The sequence below is a fragment of the Ranitomeya imitator genome, chromosome 2, assembly GCF_032444005.1.
Source record: "Ranitomeya imitator isolate aRanImi1 chromosome 2, aRanImi1.pri, whole genome shotgun sequence".
Taxonomy (NCBI): domain Eukaryota; kingdom Metazoa; phylum Chordata; class Amphibia; order Anura; family Dendrobatidae; genus Ranitomeya; species Ranitomeya imitator.
The window spans coordinates 356,242,923-356,266,589 of record NC_091283.1 but is presented as its reverse complement, the minus strand read 5'-3'; the positions used below and the strand labels follow the sequence as shown (position 1 = coordinate 356,266,589).

General features: G+C 43.8%; 1 protein-coding gene across 5 annotated transcripts in view; it reads left to right on the top strand.

Moving 5' to 3' along the window:
* LOC138663793 (oocyte zinc finger protein XlCOF22-like) overlaps window positions 1–18,293 on the top strand; it is a 64,603-nt gene extending 46,310 nt beyond the window's left edge. For 4 of the 5 annotated variants that reach the window (XM_069750134.1, XM_069750132.1, XM_069750133.1 and 1 more), the window contains one exon: window positions 14,589–18,293. In XM_069750134.1, coding sequence (XP_069606235.1) covers window positions 14,589–15,706 — 1,118 coding nt within the window. In that variant the 3' untranslated portion in view covers window positions 15,707–18,293. The remainder of the gene's footprint in view (window positions 1–14,588) is intronic. The other variant, XM_069750131.1, reaches the window with a different exon arrangement.
* The last annotated feature ends 5,374 nt before the right edge of the window (window positions 18,294–23,667 follow it).

The window sequence follows — 23,667 nt, the reverse complement described above, 5'->3', positions numbered from 1 at the left end:
CCGAACCCTCACCGGAGCCCCCAGGCCGATCAGGATGAGCCAAATGAAAAGCACGAACCAAATCGGCGGCATGAACATCTGAGGCAACAACCCAAGAATTATCCTCCTGGCCATAACCCTTCCACTTGACAAGATACTGAAGCTTCCGCCTCGAAAAACGAGAGTCCAAAATTTTCTCAACCACATATTCCAACTCCCCCTCAACCAACACCGGGGAGGAGGATCAACAGATGGAACAACGGGCACCACATAGCTCCGCAACAAAGATCTATGGAAAACATTGTGGATGGCAAAAGAGGCTGGAAGGGCCAAACGAAAAGACACAGGATTGATAATCTCAGAAATCTTATAAGGACCAATAAACCGAGGCTTGAACTTAAGGCCCCTTCACATTAAGCGACGCTGCAGCGATACCGACAACGATCCGGATCGCTGCAGCGTCGCTGTTTGGTCGCTGGAGAGCTGTCACACAGACAGCTCTCCAGCGACCAACGATCCTGAAGTCCTCGGGTAACCAGGGTAAACATCGGGTTACTAAGCGCAGGGCCGCGCTTAGTAACCCGATGTTTACCCTGGTTACCAGCGTAAAAGTAAAAAAAATAACAACACTACATATTTACCTACCGCTGTCTGTCCCCGGCGCTCTGCTTCTCTGCACTCCTCCTGTACTGGCTGTGAGCACAGTGGCCGGAAAGCAGAGCGGTGACGTCACCGCTCTGCTTTCCGGCTGACCGACGCTCACAGCCAGTACAGGAGGAGTGCAGAGAAGCAGAGCGCCGGGGACAGACAGCGGTAGGTAAGAATGTAGTGTTTTGTTTTTTTTACTTTTACGCTGGTAACCAGGGTAAACATCGGGTTACTAAGCGCGGCCCTGCGCTTAGTTACTCGATGTTTACCCTGGTTACCAGTGAAGACATCGCTGGATCGGTGTCACACACGCCGATCCAGCGATGTCCACGGGAGATCCAGCGACGAAATAAAGTTCTGGACTTTGTTCAGGGGCCTGATCGTTGGTCGCTGTCACACATAACGATTTCCTTAACGATATCGTTGCTACGTCACAAAAAGCAACGATATCTTTAACGATATCGTTATGTGTGAAGGTACCTTAAGGGGAAGAAACCTTCATAGGAACATGACGATAGGACAACCAAACCAAATCCCCCACACGAAGCCGAGGACCAACACACCGACGGCGGTTAGCAAAACGCTGAGCCTTTTCCTGGGACAACGTCAAATTGTCTACCACATGAGTCCAAATCTGCTGTAACCTGTCCATCACAGAATCAACACCAGGACAATCAGAAGGCTCAAACTGCCCTGAAGAAAAACGAGGATGGAAACCAAAATTACAAAAGAAAGGCGAAACCAAAGTAGCCGAACTGGCCCGATTATTAAGGGCAAACTCGGCCAACGGCAAGAAAGTCACCCAATCATCCTGATCAGCAGACACAAAACATCTCAAATAGGTTTCCAAGGTCTGATTAGTTCGCTCAGTTTGGCCATTGGTCTGAGGATGGAACGCCGAAGAAAAAGACAAATCAATACCCATCCTAGCACAAAAGGCCCGCCAAAACCTGGAAACAAACTGGGAACCTCTGTCAGACACAATATTCTCCGGAATGCCATGCAAACGAACCACATGCTGAAAAAACAATGGAACCAAATCAGAGGAGGAAGGCAATTTAGGCAAAGGTACCAAATGGACCATTTTAGAGAACCGGTCACAAACCACCCAGATAACAGACATCCTCTGGGACACAGGAAGATCCGAAATAAAATCCATGGAAATATGCGTCCAAGGCCTCTCCGGACGGGCAAAGGCAAAAGCAACCCACTAGCGCGGGAACAGCAAGGTTTGGCTCGGGCGCAAGTCCCACAGGACTGCACAAAAGCACGGACATCGCGCGACAAGGAAGGCCACCAAAAGGACCTAGCAACCAAATCTCTGGTACCAAAAATCCCAGGATGACCAGCCAACACTGAACAATGGACCTCAGAAATCACCTTACTCGTCCATCTATCAGGAACAAACAGCTTCCCCACAGGACAGCGGTCAGGCCTATCAGCCTGAAATTCCTGAAGCACCCGCCGCAAATCAGGGGAGATGGCAGAAAGAATCACCCTTTCCTTAAGAATGCCAACCGGCTCAAGGACTCCAGGAGAATCCGGCAAAAAACTCCTAGAGAGGGCATCCGCCTTAACGTTCTTAGATCCTGGAAGATACAAGACCACAAAATCAAAACGGGAGAAAAACAGGGACCACCGAGCCTGTCTAGGGTTCAGCCGCTTGGCCGACTCAAGGTAAATCAAATTCTTATGATCGGTCAAGACCACAATGCGGTGCTTGGCTCCCTCAAGCCAATGTCGCCACTCCTCAAATGCCCACTTCATAGCCAACAACTCCCGATTGCCGACAGCATAATTGCGTTCTGCAGGTGAAAACTTTCGGGAAAAGAAGGCACATGGCTTCATCAAGGAACCATCAGAATTCCTCTGTGACAAAACGGCCCCTGCCCCAATCTCAGAAGCGTCAACCTCAACCTGAAAAGGAAGAGAAACATCCAGTTGACGCAACACAGGGGCAGGAGTAAATCGGCGTTTAAGCTCCTGAAAGGCCTCAACAGCCTCAGAGGACCAATTAGTCACATCAGCGCCTTTCTTCGTCAAATCGGTCAGGGGTTTAACCACACTAGAAAAGTTGGCAATGAAACGGCGATAAAAATTAGCAAAGCCCAAAAATTTCTGAAGGCTCTTCACAGATGTGGGTTGAATCCAGTCATGAATGGCTTGGACCTTAACAGGATCCATTTCTATAGACGAAGGAGAAAAAATAAACCCCAAAAAAGAGACCTTCTGAACTCCAAATAGGCACTCATCGAATACATCCTGGAAATCTAACAAAAATTCAGGAACATCAGAAGAGGGGGAAGAGGAAATTGACATCAAAAGAACGTCACTATGTACCCCTTGACAACCCCAACTAGTCACAGACATTGATTTCCAATCCAGCACTGGATTGTGTACTTATAACCATGGAAACAACAACATCATGTAAATTATGCAACACCAGAAAATGGCAATCTTCCTGATGTGCAGGAGCCGTGTACATAGTCATCTGCGTCCAGTACTGAGGTTTATTCTTGGCCAATGGTGTAGCATCAATACCCCTCAAGGGTATGGGACTCTGCAAAGGCTGCAAAGAAAAACCACAGCGCCTAGCGAATTCTAAGTCCATTAAGTTCAGAGCAGCGCCTGAATCCACAAATGCCATGACAGAAAAAGATGACAATGAGCAAATCAGGGTCACAGACAGGAGAAACTTAGGCTGCACAGTACTAATGGTAACAGATCTAGCGACCCTCTTAATACGCTTAGGGCAATCAGAAATAGTATGAGCAGAATCACCACAGTAAAAACACAGCCCATTCTGACGTCTGTATGCCCTCTGTTCCGCTCTAGTCAAAATCCTATCACACTGCATGGGCTCAGGACTTTGCTCAGAGGACACTGCCATATGGTGCACCACTTTGCGTTTGCACAGGCGCCGATCAATCTGAATGGCCAGAGACATAGATTCGCTCAAACCAACAGGCGTGGGAAACCCCACCATAACATCTTTAAGGGCTTCAGAAAGACCCTTTCTGAAAATTGCTGCCAGAGCCTCCTCATTCCATTTAGTGAGCACAGACCATTTTCTAAATTTCTGGCAGTATAATTCTGCCGCTTCCTGACCCTGACACAGGGCCAACAGTGTTTTCTCAGCATGCTCTACAGAGTTAGGTTCGTCATACAATAATCCGAGCGATTGAAAAAATGCATCTACATTAAGCAATGCCGGATTCCCTGACTCAAGTGAGAATGCCCAGTCCTGAGGGTCACCACGCAGAAGAGAAATAACTATCTTTACTTGCTGAATGGGGTCACCAGAGGAACGGGGTTTCAGAGCAAAGAACAATTTGCAATTATTTTTAAAGTTCAAAAACTTAGATCTATCCTCGTAAAACAAATCCGGAGTAGGAATTCTAGGCTCTAAGGCCAGAGTCTGAACCACATAATCTTGAATACTCTGTACTCTTGCAGCAAGCTGATCCACACGAGAAAACAAACCCTGAACATCCATGCCTGCATCCAAATCCCGAATCACCCAGAGATCAAGAGGAAGGAAAAAGACAAAACAAACTAAAGAAAAAAAAAATGGCTCAGAACTCTTTTTCTCTTCCTTCTTTTGAGAGGCATTCAGCTCATTTTTGGCCAGTTGTAATCGGGCTAGTTCGGCTATTTTGGTTTCGCCTTTCTTTTGTAATTTTGGTTTTCATCCTCGTTTTTCTTCTGGGCAGGTTGAGCCTTCTGACTGTCCTGGTGTGGATTCTGTGGTTGACAGGTTGCAGCAGATTTGGGCTCATGTGGTGGACAATTTGGTGTTGTCTCAGGAGGAGGCTCAACGTTTTGCTAACCGTCGTCGGTGTGTTGGTTCCCGGCTTCGGGTTGGGGATCTGGTCTGGTTGTCTTCCCGTCATGTTCCTATGAAGGTTTCTTCCCCTAAGTTTAAGCCTCGGTTTATTGGTCCTTATAGGATTTCTGAGATTATTAATCCGGTGTCTTTTCAATTGGCGCTTCCGGCCTCTTTTGCTATCCATAATGTCTTCCATAGATCTTTATTGCGGAAATATGTGGTGCCCGTTGTTCCCTCTGTTGATCCTCCGGCCCCTGTGTTGGTTGATGGAGAGTTGGAGTATGTGGTTGAGAAGATTTTGGATTCTCGTTTTTCGAGGCGGAGGCTTCAGTTCCTTGTCAAATGGAAGGGTTATGGCTAGGAGGATAATTCTTGGGTTTTTGCCTCTGATGTCCATGCTGCTGATTTGGTTCGTGCCTTTCATCTGGCTCGTCCTGGGGGCTCTGGTGAGGGTTCGGTGACCCCTCCTCAAGGGGGGGTACTGTTGTGAATTCTGCTTTTGAGTTCCCTCCAGTGGTTGTAGGTGGTAATGCAGTTGTCCCTGAAGTGCAGTCATGGTCAAGTGTATCTGCTGATTGCAGTTCTGACTGGGGTATTTAGGTGTGCAGGATTCATTAGTCCTTGCCAGTTGTCCATGGTTCAGGGAGGTTTTGGATCTTTGTCTGGTTCCTCCTGCCTTGCTGCCAATTCAGCAAAGATAAGTGTTTGGTTTTTTCTTCTGTGGCACACATGCTGTGTGCTTAATAATTTTGTGCTATTCGTTTGTTTTCTCTTGTCCAGCTTAGATTCTACCTTGCCTCAGAGCAGAACTCCAAAGGATAGGCAGCCCCCCACAAATATTGACTGTGAGTAGTAGAGGAAAGACACGCAGGCAGGAAACAGGATTTAGCAAAAGAGGCCACTTCTAGCTAAATAGGAAAGGATAGGACAGAATACTAAGCGGTCAGTATTAAAACCCTTCCAAAAAATATCCACAGCAGATGATACAAAAATTCCACCATCTAATTAAAGATGTGCAGCGTTTATCTGCAACTCCTGAGAATCCAACAAGACTGAGAAAACACTGACACAATCTAAGCTGGACAAGAGAAAACAAATGAATAGCTCAAAATTATTAAGCACACAGCATGTGTGCCACAGAAAAAAAAACAAACACTTATCTTTGCTGAATTGGCAGCAAGGCAGGAGAAACCAGACAAAGATCCAAAACCTCCCTGAAACATGGACAACTGGCAAGGACTAATGAATCCTGCACACCTAAATACCCCAGTCAGAACTGCAATCAGCAGATACACCTGACCATGACTGCAACTCAGGGACAACTGCATTACCACCTACAACCACTGGAGGGAGCCCAAAAGCAGAATTCACAACAGATAACCTCATTACAGAGTCTCAACCCTCAGGATGCATTTCTTTCCGGACTTCGGGAGTTACTCCAGGCAGGAGTAATTTCTCCAGTACGTCAACAAGAAATAGGCAAAGGACACTATTCTCACCTATTTCTGATCAAAAAGCCTTCAGGGAAGCACCGGATAATCATCAACCTGAAACCCCTAAATCGGGTAATAACTTACAGGAGATTCAAGATGGAGTCGGTCAGAACAGCGATCCCTCTGATAGGTCAAAACTGGGTGATGGCTACGGTGGATCTGAGGGACGCTTATTACCACGTCCCAATCCATCCAGAATTCCGGAGGTTCCTAAGATTCGCAATATCTTAGGACCAGCAAATAGTACACTATCAGTTCAACGCTCTTCCCTTTGGAATCACCTCAGCTCCTCGGGTCTTCACAAAGATCATGACGGAGGCAATAATATTCATACGTCTTCATGGGATTTACATAGTACCCTATCTAGACGATTTACTCATTGTCGCTCCTTCGGTCTCCCGCCTCAATGCAGACGTAGCAAAGTCTCTAGAAATCCTGAAGTATTTGGGTTGGATCCTGAATCTGGAGAAATCGGACCTACTTCCTTCCAAAAAGAAGAAGTTCCTAGGGGTCCTATTGGATTCGGAATTGAGAAAATCCTTCCTGCCCAGAGAGCGCCAACTCGATCTGGTACAGAAGGTAACAGCATTCAGAACCCTGAAAGCTCCCACTCTTCGACATTCCATGTCTATTCTGGGATCTCTAATGATAGATCAACGTGTGCACAACCTAAAGAGGTGCATGGGTAGGTTCCCAAACCGTTATACCAAGTAAATTCAAAACCCAGCACTCAACTTTGTGGTGAGAAGAAAACGGATAATTTATTGTATCCCAAACAAAACGTTTCGGTCACACAAAGGACCTTAGTCAGTAACTGAAAAGTACATACATCAAAACAGTTCATATAGTCAGGGTAACAAAATCATAAATAACTAATAAACAAAGTATATACACAACATACACATGGACAACCGTACATGTACATGGCAATGAGAGTATTTCTGCAGTGCGCGTATGATAACGGAGAGTCACAAATATATAGTGGCACAGTAGGTGAGAAATAGGGAGTGGAAGGGTACGTACCAGATACTGGGATAGAGGATAGATGCTAGTGGCTATACACGCTGCCTATAAGATAGAAATCATGACAAGACCGGTCAGATCCGGAGGTATAGCGATATAGTAGAGGTAGGAGGTATATCATTGCAAGCCTACCAGCAATATCCAGAGTACAGCGCTAGTTCCAATGGCGAGAAAGTGTCCTTATGCAGCCTGAAGGGGATAGGGCAGTGTTATAGGTACCAGCATAAAGATATGAGGCCGAGAAAGTGCAATGTCTAAAATGATTTACCTTGCAGGTGGCTGGTTCCGCGGTGTCCACCGCTGTATCAGTGATGAGTATAGGAGGATGGGCCATTTTAAACGCCAGAGGGCGGGAAATATGCCGGAAATTGCTGTACAATTCTGGGATCTCTAACATCCTGTATCCAGATGGTATCATGGGCCTAAGCCCACACGAGAGTCCTCCAGACCCATGTTCTATCATCCTGGGACAGACAGCAGAGTTATCTATCCAAGAGAGTTTGCCTCCCCAATCATGTCAGGACGTCGCTGAAACCTCCAACGGGGGGTCAGCTGGGATCAGATCCCGCTAAATATACTCACATCGGACGCCAGTCAAAGGGGATGGGGAGCCATAGTCGAGGGAACTCATTTCCAGGGCACATGGCCCCCAGTCATCAGAGCAAGCTCTTCGAACTTCAGAGAGCTGAAGGCGGTGGAGGAGGCATTAAAAGCCGCATCCTTTCTTGTTCAGGGGCATCATGTCAGGATATATTCCGACAACATGACTACGGTAGCATACCTTCGTCATCAGGGAGGCACAAAATACAAAAAGCTAAAAGCCTTGGCTTCAAACATTTTTTTCTGGGCAGAGAGACATCTCCTCTCTATTTCAGCAGTCCACCTGAAGGGGTCGGCCAATACCCAAGCAGACTTCATGAGCAGAATTGATGTACATCAAGGGGAATGGTGTCTAAATCAGGAAGTCTTCCTCTCCCTGGTATCCAAATGGAGGATCCCAGAAGTGGACCTTTTTGCCAACAGTCAAAATGCCAAGCTATGAAAATATTTTTACCTAGATATGACAGACAGAGCACTGGGCATGGATGCGTTCTCTCACCCCTGGAGGTTCAACCTCGTCTATGCTATTCCTCCGATCCCAATGCTATCAAAATCTCTACAGAAGATCCAATCAGAACGAGTTACGGTGATCCTGATCGCGCCCATGTGGCCGGGGAGGAGTTGGTACAGTGCCCTGTTGGACATGGCCCAAGAAGGTCCAATATGTCTGCCTCAGGAGAGCAACCTACTTCATCAGGGACCATTAATACATCCAAACCTCCACAGGTTAAATCTTTAAGCATGGCTACTGAAGCCGAGATACTAAAGGCAAGGGGTCTCTCGGATGAAGTAATTCACACACTTCAAAAAAGTAGAAAACCCATAACTAATGCCATTTATGCCAAAGTCTGGAAGAAATTTTCGTCTTGGTGTCTACCTAGTATTCCAGACCCTTTTTATCCACAAATTGCCCAAATTCTAAACTTCTTGCAGAAAGGTCTAGATTTAGGGCTTAGGCCTAATACCTTAAAGGTACAGGTTTCAGCTCTTGGCTCATATTTTGACCAGAACCTAGCCAACCACCGGTGGATCAAACGCTTCATAACATCAGCATGTAGAATCCACCCCAGGGTTCATAATCGTACTCCCCCTTGGGATCTAAATCTGGTCCTTAATAGTCTAACGCGGGATCCATTCGAACCCTTATCAGAGTAGTCTTCTTTAAGGGTTCTTACCCTAAAAACTGTCTTTTTAGTGGCTATTACTTCCGCCAGACGGATAGGGGAACTACATGCCCTATCCATACAAGAACCTTATTTGAGGGTGACATCTGATAGTATAATCCTCCGTCTAGACCCTACCTTCTTACCTAAAGTAACATCAGATTTTCATAGAGGTCAGGACATAGTGTTGCCCTCATTCTGCCCAGATCCCTCTAATGTGAGGGAGGAGTCCTTCTACACTCTGGATGTCCGCAAGGTGGTTCTATATTATCTTTAGCAAACAGAGAGTTGGAGGATTGATCAAAATCTCTTTATCCAACACTCAGGAAAGAACAAAGGTAGAAAGGCGACAAAAAATACAATCGCCAATTGGATCAAACAGGCCATATCTCTTGCATATTCATCGCAGAATCTATCACTCCCTTCTTCACTGAAGGCCCACTCTACACGGTCGGTGTCAACATCATGGGCAGAGAGAGGTGACTCATCTACGGAGCAGATTTGCAGAGCGGCCACGTGGTCGTCAGTTCATACGTTCACCAGGCATTACAGACTTGATTTCAACCGGGATTTAACTTTCGGCAGAACAGTTCTGCAGGCTGTTGTCCCCCCCTAAGAAATTATTTGTTGGTACTACTCCAGTACCGCTGTCGTGGAAGGTGACTGGAGAAAATAGAATTATTCTTACCGTTAATTTGGTTTCTAGGAACCTTCCACGACAGCATTAATTTTCCTCCCTATTTAATGATACTATCGTTGAGTTCCTGCACCTGAGTGGTAATTATACATGTTACCGTGTCCAGAAAAAACACTGGAGGTTGCAGGAAGGGGAGGGTATTTAACCTCTTTTGTGTTTCCTGTCCCCCATTAGGGCGGGGAGACATCCTCCAGTACCGCTGTCATGGAAGGTTCCTAGAAACCGAATTAACGGTAAGAATAATTCTATTATCGATGCAAAGGGCAGGTTCTTTTTGAGAGCTATGCTCACTCCCCTAGAGGCTGAAGTGCCCATGCTGTGATACCAGGTCAGAAACTGCATCCTGGATACATCAGGGACACAACCCTTCTTGTAATGCGTTTCCTGTAGGAATGCAATGCTGGTGTTCTTTGTGCGCAGTAGATTCATTATTTGACTGGTTAACTTGGGATGTTCATGCCCCTCGCCTTGTGCGAGGCCACTACTATAGCGGCTGGCATAGTTGTATTAGGCTAGGTTCACATTGCGTTAGTGGGTATTCGCTAACGGAATCCTTTACATAGCGCCACTAACGCAATGTAACGGATCCGTTAGCGCACCCATTGATCACAATGTATCTAACGCATCCCTAACGTATGCCATTTTTGGCATGCGTTAGCGATGTCCCGTTATTTTCTGACGGACCTCGAACACTGTCTGCAGCGTTTTTGGGTCCGTTCTCGCTAGCGCAGATCGGGCATCTGCGCAAGCGGGATTGCTAATCGCGATCCCTTTTTGTACAATGCGTTAGCGCAGTCCGTTAGTGCAATCCGTTTAGCACATACGCTAACGGAATGTGAACCTAGCCTTAGTCATTTTATAGGGATAAGCGAATTATAGTGGCTACATATGTGTACCTAACATTGTAAACAGCAAATATTTACAAATAACATCTTATCCGCGGCAGAGGTGTGGGGCCGTAGCATCCTCCGAATGGAGACAAGACAGTCTATTGCATACGCACAAATGGCAATCCGATGTTGTCGGATTTAGAATCACCATACGCAATCACGAATCAAACTTAGTAATAAGAATTCCACCATAGAACCAAATCAAACGTGACAAACAAAACAGTAACTATTAACCATCTACCATCAATTGCCAGAAATTAGACCCGAATATGTCTATGCATGTAAAGCATCGGCAATGGGCTGCAAGAGGGGAGAGGGAGGGGTGGGAAAAAGGGGGGGGGAGTAGATATCTTGTAGCCCTTACCAAAACCTCACCCACACTTCGTCAAGTCAGGGCCTGTCACAGGGTCAAAAAAGAAAAATATCCAAGTGGTGTGCATTGTGTCTCAGGGAGGAAGCTTCTTCCTGGACCCATGTTTCCCTTGTTTGGGGGAAGCGTGCCTTTTTACTGGCGATCACACTTCAGGACTCACCAATGGAGGAAGTAGAGGAAGGGCAATATTCATGTCCATATCAAGGGGCAACCAGGAAGGCACCTCCAAGGAGGAAATGGTGAAGGTCTCCCACACCTTTGAAAGATCCTCCGGAACACGAACGGTGACTTGTTTTCCCTCGCCATGTATAGCCAATCCGAAGGGAAATAACCACTTATATAAGATCTTGTTGGAGCGGAGTGCTTCCAGAAGAGGTCTCATTTTTTGAAGTTTTGCGAGTGTCGATGGTGCAAGATCCTAGTAAAGCTGAATAGACGCCTCTTCGTAGGAGATGGTTTTGCAATCATGAGAGCCAGTCAAAATAGCCGAGGTATCTAAATAATTTAATAGGCTGCAGACAAGATCCCTTGGAAGGTACAAGGTCATTGGCTTGGGCTTGAGGGATCTATGGACCCTTTCTATATGATTTGTTCAATCTCTCCTGCAGATTCCATCTGTTTGTGATCTCTACCTGAGTCGTCATCACTTAAATCCGAGTCCTCTATCTGTTCATCTATGACAGGATTCGATTGTGGCACTTAGATGGAGTCCGGGTTGTTGGCGGTTTGCGTTTTAGGAATTTTTCCATTTCGCTTTGTCTTGGTGAAGGGCTGAAGCTGCGTTTTTTACGCGCTCTGTATGAAATTTCACCATTCTAGCATTAGAAAGCTTGTTTTATGAAGATCACCACTTGTGCATAAATGCAATTTTAAGGTATGCATAATCAGATCACATGCCTTCGACAAGTACATATTGGTATGCTGAAAGGATATCCTGTGATACTTAAACACAGAGTCAGGACAGTTCAGTATTATCACTAATGGGTTAAAGCACAGAGTTTCAATTACATGAGCTGAGGAGAGTGATATTGTTATATTTTAGGCTTCAAGTCTGCTTCCTATATGGTAGTGCAGAGGCAAGATAAGTTATGCAAGAAGGAGGTGAGCAGATAGAGATTCAGTTGTTGTATATTTGCTGGAACTAGGTATTCATCCTAGGCAGAATCTCAGTTGGTAGTGTAGAAATTATTTAATCTGCTATTGGTTAAATGCAGTCTGGCACTCGAGCAGTTAAGTCTCTGCTCCCTCTGTAAAGGTACCTTCACACATAACGATATTGTTAACGATATCGTTGCTTTTTGTGACGTAGCAACGATATCGTTAATAAAATCGTTATGTGTGACAGCGACCAACGATCAGGCCCCTGCTGGGAGATCGTTGGTCGTTGAACAAAGTCCAGAACTTTATTTCGTCGCTGGATCTCCCGTGGACATCGCTGGATCGGCGTGTGTGACACCGATCCAGCGATGTCTTCACTGGTAACCAGGGTAAACATCGGGTAACTAATGATGGGAGAGAGAGTGTCAGGTGACGTTCTCTCCTCCATCATTTGCTTTGAACTTTACTGGCAGACGCCGGTATAGATCAATGCGGTGGCGGGGAAGTTGGCGCTGGCGACAGGCGGGCCCCTCTTCCTCAGAGGCCCCATACCGGCTGCGTGATGTGCCTCTAGCTGAGGGCCTCTGGGGGAGCGGGGGCGCTAGGTTGCTGGCCCTGAATGGGTCCCCCTGTCTCGCCAGGGCCCCAGCACTTGCCGGGGTACGTCGGGTGCTGACGCCGGCCCTGGAAAGCGTTGTCAACAGATTACAGGGCCTGGAAGTGGGAGCCCAATTAACCTTATACCATGCCCATTCGGAACCACCCCTGTGGCTTTCACTGGAAGCTCCTGAATGGCACCCATGTACCCTCGATGCCTTGCTATGGATCCTCCCAGCTCAACATAGGCAAATTTTGAATCCTATCGTAGCACATTCCCTTAAAATTTGGGACTCCTTGAAATATTCATCACAGTTAATCTCTCCTTTTTGCCTCTCACCCCCCTCTGGGGTAATCCTCAATTTTCCCCAGGTATTGAGCCCCTTGGGAACTTCTGTTTACGGGTTGCAGCAGGGATTACTAGAGTCCACCATCTTTTCCATGTTGATGGAATTATTCCATTTCTGGCCTGCAGGAAAAATATCATCTTTACCCCCCAGAGGAGTATCTATCTACAACTTATCTACAACTTAAGAACTTTGTCAATTCACTGTTAGGAAACTCTATTCCACCATACATTTACTCCTTTCGAGCACAGATGCTGTGAAAATCCACACGCCCAGATACTATATCACTTCTTTATTCCCACATTAACTCCCCTTCACATAGGCATTCCTTAAACTACACTTCTCGTTGGGAGTCCGATATTGATTCCAATCTAACTCACTCAGATTGGTCTCAAATTTGGTCCTCCTCTACTGAAGGAATGCTAAACACCTTAGGCTAGGTTCACATTGCGTTAGTGGCAGTCCGCTAACGGAATCCGTTACACAGCGTGACTAACGCAATGTAACGGGTCCGTTAGCGCAGCCACTGAGCGCAATGTAACTAACGCATCGCTAACGTATGCCATTTTTGGTATGCGATAGCGATGTCCCGTTAGTTTCTGATGGACCTCGAACGCTGCTTGCAGCGCTTTTGGGTCTGTTCTTCGCTAGCGCAGATCAGGCATCTGCGCTAGCGGGATAGCTAAACGCGATCCCTTTTTGAACATTGCGTTAGCGCAGTTCGTTAGCATATGCGCTAAACGTATTGCACTAACGCAATGTGATCCCAGCCTTAATGTTGGAAACAAATTATAAGGTGCTGACTAGGTGGTACCTGACCCCAGCTAGAGTGGCCAAGGCAGTCGCTAACTACTCCCCTAACTGCTTTAGACAGTGTAACTTCACAGGAGATATGTTCCATATATAGGGGTTATGTCCAATAGTACGTAGATTTTGGATCAGAGTATTCCACCTGGTGATGAAGATGATGACAATATTATAGGAGTGATGGTGGTGAGCAGCCAATTGCATCTAGAATTCTATTCTAATTCAAGGTAGTGTAATTAGAAATCTGTAATTTGAAATCTGTAATTTGAAAGATGCCTGGATCAGACTACATCTGGATCAGACGCATGGCTCTGAAATGGAGCCATGGCGTCCTAGCAGAAGTCCTGTAGAGTGTTCTTGGCTGTGATTTTGCAAAGTCCCCTTTCTTATAGTTCACAACTCTTTCAGGCATCATCCACAAGTCAGGGGGAAGGTGGGATCAGATTAACATTCACTGAGTATTTATAGTTTATCCTTCAGTGTTTGCAAGTCAACAAACTGCATGGCCTGGTACAATGGATAACCAACTTATTAGCAAATATTGATTGTTCAATGAACCTGCGCCGCTGTCTTCCAAGATAGCAGGACATTAAACTGTAGGAGCTGATATAAAAGTAAATAGCAGCCATTCATCAATTTCTCAAACATCAATTCTAGTGTCAACATTCAGACTCATATGACAATAGTCCATGTTTCTTGAACAGCCAAAGAAAAGCACAAATTCTATAGTCAACGTTCAGGTAATAGCCTATGTCTCTTGGCCAACTGAAATAGACGTCTGAATATTAAAGATTAAATGCTGTTGTCACATATTCTACTGGTTCATGCTATGAGTTCTTCTATTATACTATGCACTGTTATTGTCTTGGTGAATAATTCAACTTTACTACATATCTTCTCATTTCTATGGACATTTTGAATAGAATTGTTGAAAATAAAAATTTCAAGGATATTTTATTCAGAAATAATAATTGGTGTAATTCTTGGAAGATGACTGTATCGGGAGATCAGAGGGACAACTAACACTTTCAATTTTTATATCAGATGACCTTGAGATCACACAGGATTCAATTAAAGTGGATGCCATTACTCCAGATATATCATCATTCCTTCACAGCAAATATCTATCATCTAATCCTATGAAAGAGGTCCTATCTTCTGATTCATTACAGACTACTAAGAAAAATAAAAGTCACAAAAGAGGCACTGAAGAACGAACTACTTTTAAAGCAAAGAAGCCAATTACACATTCAGAATATGGAAGTAGTTATACCCTAAAAACATCTTTTGTTAAACATCAAAAAAATAAGACTGAGGAACATAGGTTTACTTGTTCCAAGTGTGGGAGAAATTTTAAACAAATGGCATATCTTATTAGGCATGAGAGAATTCATACTGGGGAGAAGCCATATTCATGTTCAGAATGTGGAAAATGTTTTACCCGGAATTTTATGCTTGTTATTCACCAGAGAATTCATACAGGTGAGAAGCCTTTTTCCTGTTTAGAATGTGGAAAATGTTTTACCCAGAAACCATATCTTGTTATTCACCAGAGAATTCACACAGGGGAAAAGCCATATTTGTGTTCTGAATGTGGTAAATGTTTTGGACACCAATCACATCTTGTTAGACACCAGAGAACTCATAATGCGGAAAAGCCTTTTTCATGTTCAGAATGTGGAAAATGTTTTGGACATAAATCAAACTTCATTACACATCAGAGAACTCACACAGGGGAGAAGCCTTTTTCATGTTCAGAATGTGGAAAATATTTTGGAGAGAGAACATCTCCTCTTGAACATCAGAAAATTCACACAGGGGAGAAGCCATATTCATGTTCTGAATGTGGAAAATATTTTGGACGGAAATCATCTCTTCTTAATCACCAGAGAACACATACAGGGGGGAAGCCATATTCATGTTCAGAATGTGGGAAATATTTTGGATGGAAATCGGATCTTCTTATACACCAGAGAGCACACACAGGGGAAAAGCCATATGCATGTTCAGAATGTGGCAAATGTTTTGTTTGTAAATCATCTCTCGTTAGCCACCAGAGAACTCACACAGGGGAGAAACCATATTCATGTACAGAATGTGGGAAATATTTTGGACGGAAATCAGATCTTCTTAATCACCAGAGATCTCACACAGGAGAGTAGCCATATTCATGTTCAGAATGTGGGAAATGTTGGGCATATAATACAAGACTTGTTAAGCACCAGAGAATTCACAAAAAAGAGAAGCAATGTTGATATTAAAAATGTTTGAAATGGTTTGAACAAGAATGCTATTTTGTTAAGCATTTAAATCCCACAGGGAGAGAAGCCTTTATTAGGGTTGATCGAATAGCTTCGTATAAGTGTTTATCCAAATACCTATAGCACTCACCGAATATCTGCATCGGAATACTGGATACCTGGAACATTCCCAATAATCAGCTGTTTGGTGCCACAGCTATATGTGTCTCTTCTGTGTAACAGTCGCAACACATGCATGGGAGAGCCCAACAAGCAGGCTATCCATGCATGTGTTGTGACTGTCACACAGCTGTGGCACCGAACAGCTGATTACCGGGAGCGTTCCAGGTATCCAGGTTACCGATGCAATAAGGATGAGATACATGTCACTCCGTTACTGGAAGGTGCACAGAAAAGGATACCACTCCTAATACACATAATAATTAATCTGGCACTCAAATTGTTGCTTGTGCAATTAGTTTATTAAAGATCCCAATATTTTGTGAAGTTTCGGTCTTTCACATAGACCTTCCTCAGACTGGGATGAGAAAAAAACGATAAACAAAATAAAACCCAATCAGTAAAGGTGTTTAACATTACAAAACAGTTACAAAAAATTTGTACAGATAAATTCAGAAGCAGCAGTCAATTAAAGAAACAATATGGATAGACAATATGATAAAGCAATGTAGATAAATATGCAATGTTAATCGTCACAGTGACTGGAGAAAATATAGCGATGTCACTCCATTCCAGTATAAGAAAAAAAAGGGGTGTTAAGACATTAGCATAGAATAATAAAGCGCATGGAGGTATAGGAATATGTTCACAACAAGTTAATATTCCTTATAGAATATGCCGTATAGAGAATAAGAATGAAGAAAATGTGAAAAAATAAAAGTAAAATAATGAATATAGAATCTCAAAAAATCAAAATAAAAAAAATTAAATGGTAAATAATAGGTGACAGTCACAATAGGTGACACAGAAAGGAACTGGTTAAATGCTTACCATATGTTATAATGAGGTCAACAATATAGAAGGATGTATCCCTTGGGCTAAATACACATTTCTCTGGGCTATTTTTGGACTTCTTATACACTTATTAGTAAGCGCACCTTATGCTCATATCACCACCCATTCTTTGTAACAAACACAGCACTCACTTTTACGATTGGGCTTTTTCACAGGGATACATCCTTCTATATCTGATGCAGCTATTCGGTGAGCGCTACAGCTATTCGGATAAGCACTTATCCGAAGCTATTCGATCAACCAGAGCCATTCATACCTAGAATGTGACAAACGAATTACCAGAAAACATAGTTTGTTAAACATCAAAAACAAAGCACACCACTGGAAACTATATTTTATTGACAAATTGTACAAAAAACATCTAACTGACAGTCATATAATTAAACAAGAATAGGAAATTACTTTAAGCCTACTGTATTTTTTGGACTATTAGACACACTTTTTAACATGGAAAGGTCTTGCTAATAAGTGAGTGCTTCTTATAGTCTGGAGACAGCTTACTGAGACCGCATCCTTCCTGACTGTTTTCTCCTCCTGCTTCACACTGATCTATGTGATCGGTGCAGAGCCGGAGAGGAAGCTACTGGGACCGGCACAGAGGCAACTCGTCCTGAATAAGCAGCTGAAGAAGTCTTCACCTAACTAGCTCCAGGTCCTTTCACATGACCTGGGAGGAACTGTAAAATGGGCTACGGTATACACCAGGTCTATATATGCAAATTTAGTAGAGCTGTGTGTGTATATAAATGTGTGTTTGTAGTAGAGTTCTGTAAAGCACTGGGGAATAAGATGTCGCTATATAAGCAAAGCATAATAAGAATAAATAGAGCTTCTATACATGGCACGGAAGGTCATAGCAAGAAATTGGATAAAAGAGGAGCTGCCTTCAAGGGGGAGAATACATTAAATATGTGGGGCAGGTTATTGCCCTGGAAAAGGGAGTGTACCAGAAAAGAGGGGAAATGCTCTTGTATGACAAATTGTGGACGCCTTGGCTGGAATTGGGTTAGGAGGAGGTTAAGCAAAGATAGGCCTGGGGATGTTTTTCCTATGAAATAATGGTCTATATGTTCATAATGAGAGACACTATATAATGTTAACGTATACACTATAAGTCCGCAAGGACAGGGTCCTCTCCCCTCTGTAAAGTGCTTCTTTTAGTCCAAAAAATACAGAATTAGAATTGTATATTTAGAAATAAAAATATCTGCAGTTACTAATATCTTTCTTGTAATAAGTAACTAAAATAAGATATTATGTGCATTCAATAATTCACTATATATAATATGATACACAACGCTCTTCTTCCAGACTCCCAGTCTCAGTTATTTGCCATTCATTACAGTTACTTTCAGTGCACATTCGCCACCTCTCCACACAAGGTCTTTGAACACATGTTCTGTTACTTTAAATGCTTTTGGTTTTGTATCCAAATTGTAATATTTGACAGCACAAATAAAATGGTGGGTAAATGGATCGGTATTTTTTTTTTGTTAGTTTTTTTAAATTGAAATTACAATTAACCCCTTACTGACATCTGACGTACTATCCCGTCGAGGTGGGGTGGGCCCATATGACCACCGGCGGGATAGTACGTCATACGCGATCGGCCGCGCTCACGGGGGGAGTGCGGCCGATCGCGGCCGGATGTCAGCTGCCTATCGCAGCTGACTTCCGGCACTATGTGCCAGGAGCGGTCACGGACCGCTCCCGGCACATTCACCCCCGGCACACCGCGATCAAACATGATCGCGATGTGCCGGCGGTACAGGGAAGCTTCCCGCAGGGAGGGGGCTCCCTGCGGGCTTCCCTGAGCCCCCCGCAGCAACGCGATGTGATCGCGTTGCTGCGAGGGTCTCCTACCTCCTTCCCTCGCTGCAGGCCCCGGATCCAAGATGGCCTCAGCATCCGGGTCCTGCAGGGAGGGAGGTGGCTTCACAGAGCCTGCTAAGAGCAGGCACTGTGAAGCCTGCAGTGCTCTGAGACAGATCGGTGATCTGACAGAGTGCTTTGCAAACTGTCAGATCATCGATCTGTGATGTCCCCCCCTGGGACAAAGTAAAAAAAAAAAATTTCCAAATTTTTTCCAAATGTGTAAAAAAAAAAAAAAACCTAAATAATGAAAAAAAAAAAAATATTATTCCCATAAATACATTTCTTTATCTAAATAAAAAAAACAATAAAAGTACACATATTTAGTATCGCCGCGTCCTTAACGACCCGACCTATAAAACTGGCCAACTAGTTAACCCCTTCAGTAAACATCGTAAGAAAAAAAAAAAGGCAAAAAACAACGGTTTATTATCATACCGCCAAACAAAAAGTGGAATAACACGCAATCAAAAAGACAGATATAAATAACCATGGTACCACTGAAAACGTCATCTTGTCCCGCAAAAAACGAGCCACCATACAGCATCATCAGCAAAAAAATAAAAAAGTTATAGTCCTGAGAATAAAGCGATGCTGAAATAATTATTTTTTCTATAAAATAGTTTTTATCGTATAAAAGCACGAAAACATAAAAAAAATGATATAAATGAGGTATCGCTGTAATCGTACTGACCCGAAGAATAAAACTGCTTTATCCATTTTACCAAACGCCTCCCCCAAAAGAAATTAATGAATAGCTGGTTTTTGGTCATTCTGCCTCACAAAAATCGGAATAAAAAGCGATCAAAAAATGTCACGTGCCCGAAAATGTTACCAATAAAAACGTCAACTCGTCCCGCAAAAAACAAGACCTCACATGACTCTGTGGACCAAAATATGGAAAAATTATAGCGCTCAAAATGTGGTAACGCAAAAAATATTTTTTGCAATAAAAAGCATCTTTCAGTGTGTGACGGCTGCCAATCATAAAAATCCGCTAAAAAACCCACTATAAAAGTAAATCAAACCCCCCTTCATCACCCCATTATTTAAGGAAAAATTAAAAAAATGTATTTATTTCCATTTTCCCATTAGGGTTAGGGTTAAGGTTAGGGCTAGGGCTAGAGTTAAGGCTACAATTAGGGTTGGGGCTAAAGTTACGGTTAGGGTTTAGATTACATTTACGGTTGGGATTAGGGTTAGGGGTGTGTCAGGGTTAGAGGTGTGGTTAGGGTTACTGTTGGGATTAGGGTTAGGGGTGTGTTTGGATTAGGGTTTCAGTTATAATTTGGGGGGTTTCCACTGTTTAGGCACATCAGGGGCTCTCCAAACGCGACATGGCGTCCGATCTCAATTCCAGCCAATTCTGCGTTGAAAAAGTAAAACAGTGCTCCTTCCCTTCCGAGCTCTCCCGTGTGCCCAAATAGGGGTTTACCCCAACATATGGGGTATCAGCATACTCAGGACAAATTGGACAACAACTTTTGGGGTCCAATTTCTCCTGTTACCCTTGGGAAAATACAAAACTGGGACTAAAAAATAATTTTTGTGGAAAAAAAAAAAAAAGGATTTTTTATTTTCACGGCTCTGCGTTATAAACTGTAGTGAAACACTTGGGGGCTCAAAGTTCTCACAACACATCTAGATAAGTTCCTTGGGGGTCTAGTTTCCAATATGGGGTCACTTGTGGGGGGTTTCTACTGTTTAGGTACATTAGGGGCTCTGCAAACGCAATGTGACGCCTGCAGACCATTCCATCTAAGTCTGCGTTCCAAATGGCGCTCCTTCCCTTCCGAGCCCTCCCATGCGCCCAAACAGTGGTTCCCCCCCCACATATGGGGTATCAGCGCACCCAGGACAAATTGGACAACAAATTTTGGGGTCCAATTTCTCCTGTTACCCTCGGAAAAATACAAAATTGGGGGCAAAAATATAATTTTTGTGAAAAAATATGATTTTTTATTTTTACGGTTCTGCATTATAAACTTCTGTAAAGCACTTGGTGGGTCAAAGTGCTCACCATACAACTAGATAAGTTCCTTAGGGGGTCTACTTTCCAAAATGGTGTCACTTGTGGGGGGTTTCAATATTTAGGCACATCAGGGGCTCTCCAAACGCAACATGGTGTCCCCATCTCAATTCCAGTCAATTTTGCATTGAAAAGTCAAATGGCGCTCCTTCGCTTCCGAGCTCTGTCATGCGCCCAAACAGTGGTTTACCCCCACATGTGGGGTATTGGCGTACTCTGGACAAATTGTACAACAACTTTTGGGGTCAATTTTCTCCTGTTACCCTGGGTAAAATAAAACAAATTGGAGCTGAAGTAAATTTTTTGTGAAAAAAAGTTAAATGTTCATTTTTATTTAAACATTCCAAAAATTCCTGTGAAACACCTGAAGGGTTAATAAACTTCTTGAATGTGGTTTTGAGCACCTTGAGGGGTGCAGTTTTTAGAATGGTGTCACACTTGGGTATTTTCTATCATATAGACCCCTCAAAATGACTTCAAATGAGATGTGGTCCCTAAAAAAAAATGGTGTTGTAAAAATGAGAAATTGCTGGTCCACTTTTAACCCTTATAACTCAATAACAAAAAAAAAATTTTGGTTCCAAAATTGTGCTGATGTAAAGTAGACATGTGGGAAATGTTACTTATTAAGTATTTTGTGTGACATATCTCTGTGATTTAATTGCATAAAAATTCAAAGTTGGAAAATTGCGAAATTTTCAAAATTTTCGCCAAATTTCCGTTTTTTTTACAAACGCAGGTAATACCAAATAAATGTTACCACTATCATGAAGTACAGTATGTCACGAGAGAACAATGTCAGAATCACTGGGATCCGTTGAAGCGTTCCAGAGTTATAACCTCATAAAGGGACAGTGGTCAGAATTGTAAAAATTGGCCCGGTCATTAACGTGCAAACCACCCTTGGGGGTGAAGGGGTTAAATGTTCCCAATTCCTCTTCCCCTTCTCCTTATTGTAAAATCTAGGGTAAAATTATCTATACAGAGACCCCTGTACAGAAATATTACGGCTACAGCAACATCACACCGTATTTTTCGGACTATAAGACACACTTTTCCTCCAAAAATGTGGAGGAAAATGAGGATAGCCCTAGTCTTATAGTCCGGATGTACTGGCTCTGGTGGGGAGGTGGGGGAGTAGCATCGGCAGAGCAGTGGGTTACAGGAGGCTGGAGCTGGCTGCTGCGGCTAACTCCTGTTCCCGCTGCTAAAGAAAAATGAATATTGACTGCATTCCACGCCCATGGGCATGGAGGGCAATGAATATTCATTTCTCTTTAACAGCGTCTTGGTATGATAGGCCCCCATCCCCATTCTCGTATGCATGGCCCCATCAGAAAACAACAACAAAAAAACACATTAAACTTACCTTCCCAGCTCTCCCTTGCAGCATCCTGCACTTTGCCAGTAGATGCTTTATGCTTGTAAGCATCGCATGGCAGGGACGTCATGCGCTGCTCACAAGCAAAGCACAGCTGCCAGAATACTCACTGCTCCCCACGCCAGAACTGCGCGCGCAGAGAGCAGTGAGTATTCATTGCTCTTCAGTAGCGCCCACAGTATCAGCCGGAGCCTTCCTGCTGCTGCCGGTGGTCACATGTGCCACCACTTAAGAGAAATGAATATTCACCTCCATGCCCAGAGAGGTAAATATTCAATTCTCTTAAGTAGCGGCACACATGATCACCGGCAGCAGGATGCCGGCGTCTGACACTGCATGCTACTGAAGAGCAATGAATACTCACTGCTCTCTGCGTGCACAGTCCCGGCATGGGGAGCAGTGAGTATTCTGGCAGCTGTGCTCTGCTTGTGAGCAGCGTATGACATCTCTTCCATGCGCTGCTTACAAGCATAAAGCAGCTGCTGGCAACGGAGCAGGAAGCTGCAAAGGAGCGCTGGGAAGGTAAGTGTAATGGTTTTTTTTAAATGTTTTCAGATGGGTCCATGCATACCAGGACCCGGATGGGGGCCAATCATACCAGAATAGGGATGGGGCCATGCATACTAGTACAAAATGGGGGCACTGCATACCAAGATAGTGATGGGGGCATGCATACCAGCATAGGGATGGGGCTATGCATACTAAGATGAGATGTGGGCCCTGCATACCAGGATAAGGATGAGGCCATGCATGTTAGTATAGGGATGAGGGCAATCATTCCTGCCAGGATGAGGAGGCCATGCACACCAGGATAAGGATGTGGGGGACCATTTCTACCAGGGTGGGGTTGAGGGACAATGTGTCTCAGGATGGGGATGAGGGGACCATATATGCCAGGATAAGGGATATTAACTACAGAATTGACCACATTTTTGCATTAATTTTTTTCCTAATTTCCTTCTCCAGAACCTAGGTGGGTCATCTGGCCTGGTCCATCTTAAAGTCTGGAAAATATGGTATTTTATACCGAAGAATAGTACTATTTCCATAGTTCTCTATACAAGGATATATAGATCATACAAGGTTCTTATATTTAGTCATTTTCTATTCTTACATGCTCTTTATATGAACAAGATCAGAGTCTCCTTTTATCGAGTAGAAAAGCTCCAGGGACAAATACCCCATCTCGTATTAACACACTGGAGGCCAGGCCTGAAGTATCCAGCCTCAGGGCCTGGATTCTATCATTTTTGGCTCTAGGTTTTCTTGTAGAATAAATCACTTTCTCATACAGTCCTGTAGTAATGATTTTATCACATTTTGTAGGAGGGCTCCTCTGAATCCATATAAATGTTATCAATTTATGGGCATGAAACAATAAATGTCCTACCACAGTTTTACCATGTGTCCAGTGTCAGTTCTTCTACATTTCCTGATAAAATATCTTGGTGTCTCCGACCAAACCGGCTGATTATGATTATACAATTGTAATAGAATGTAGAATGTAGTCTGCAAGGACAGGTTCCTCTCCCCTCTGTACCAGTCTGTCACTGTAAATTTGTTTAC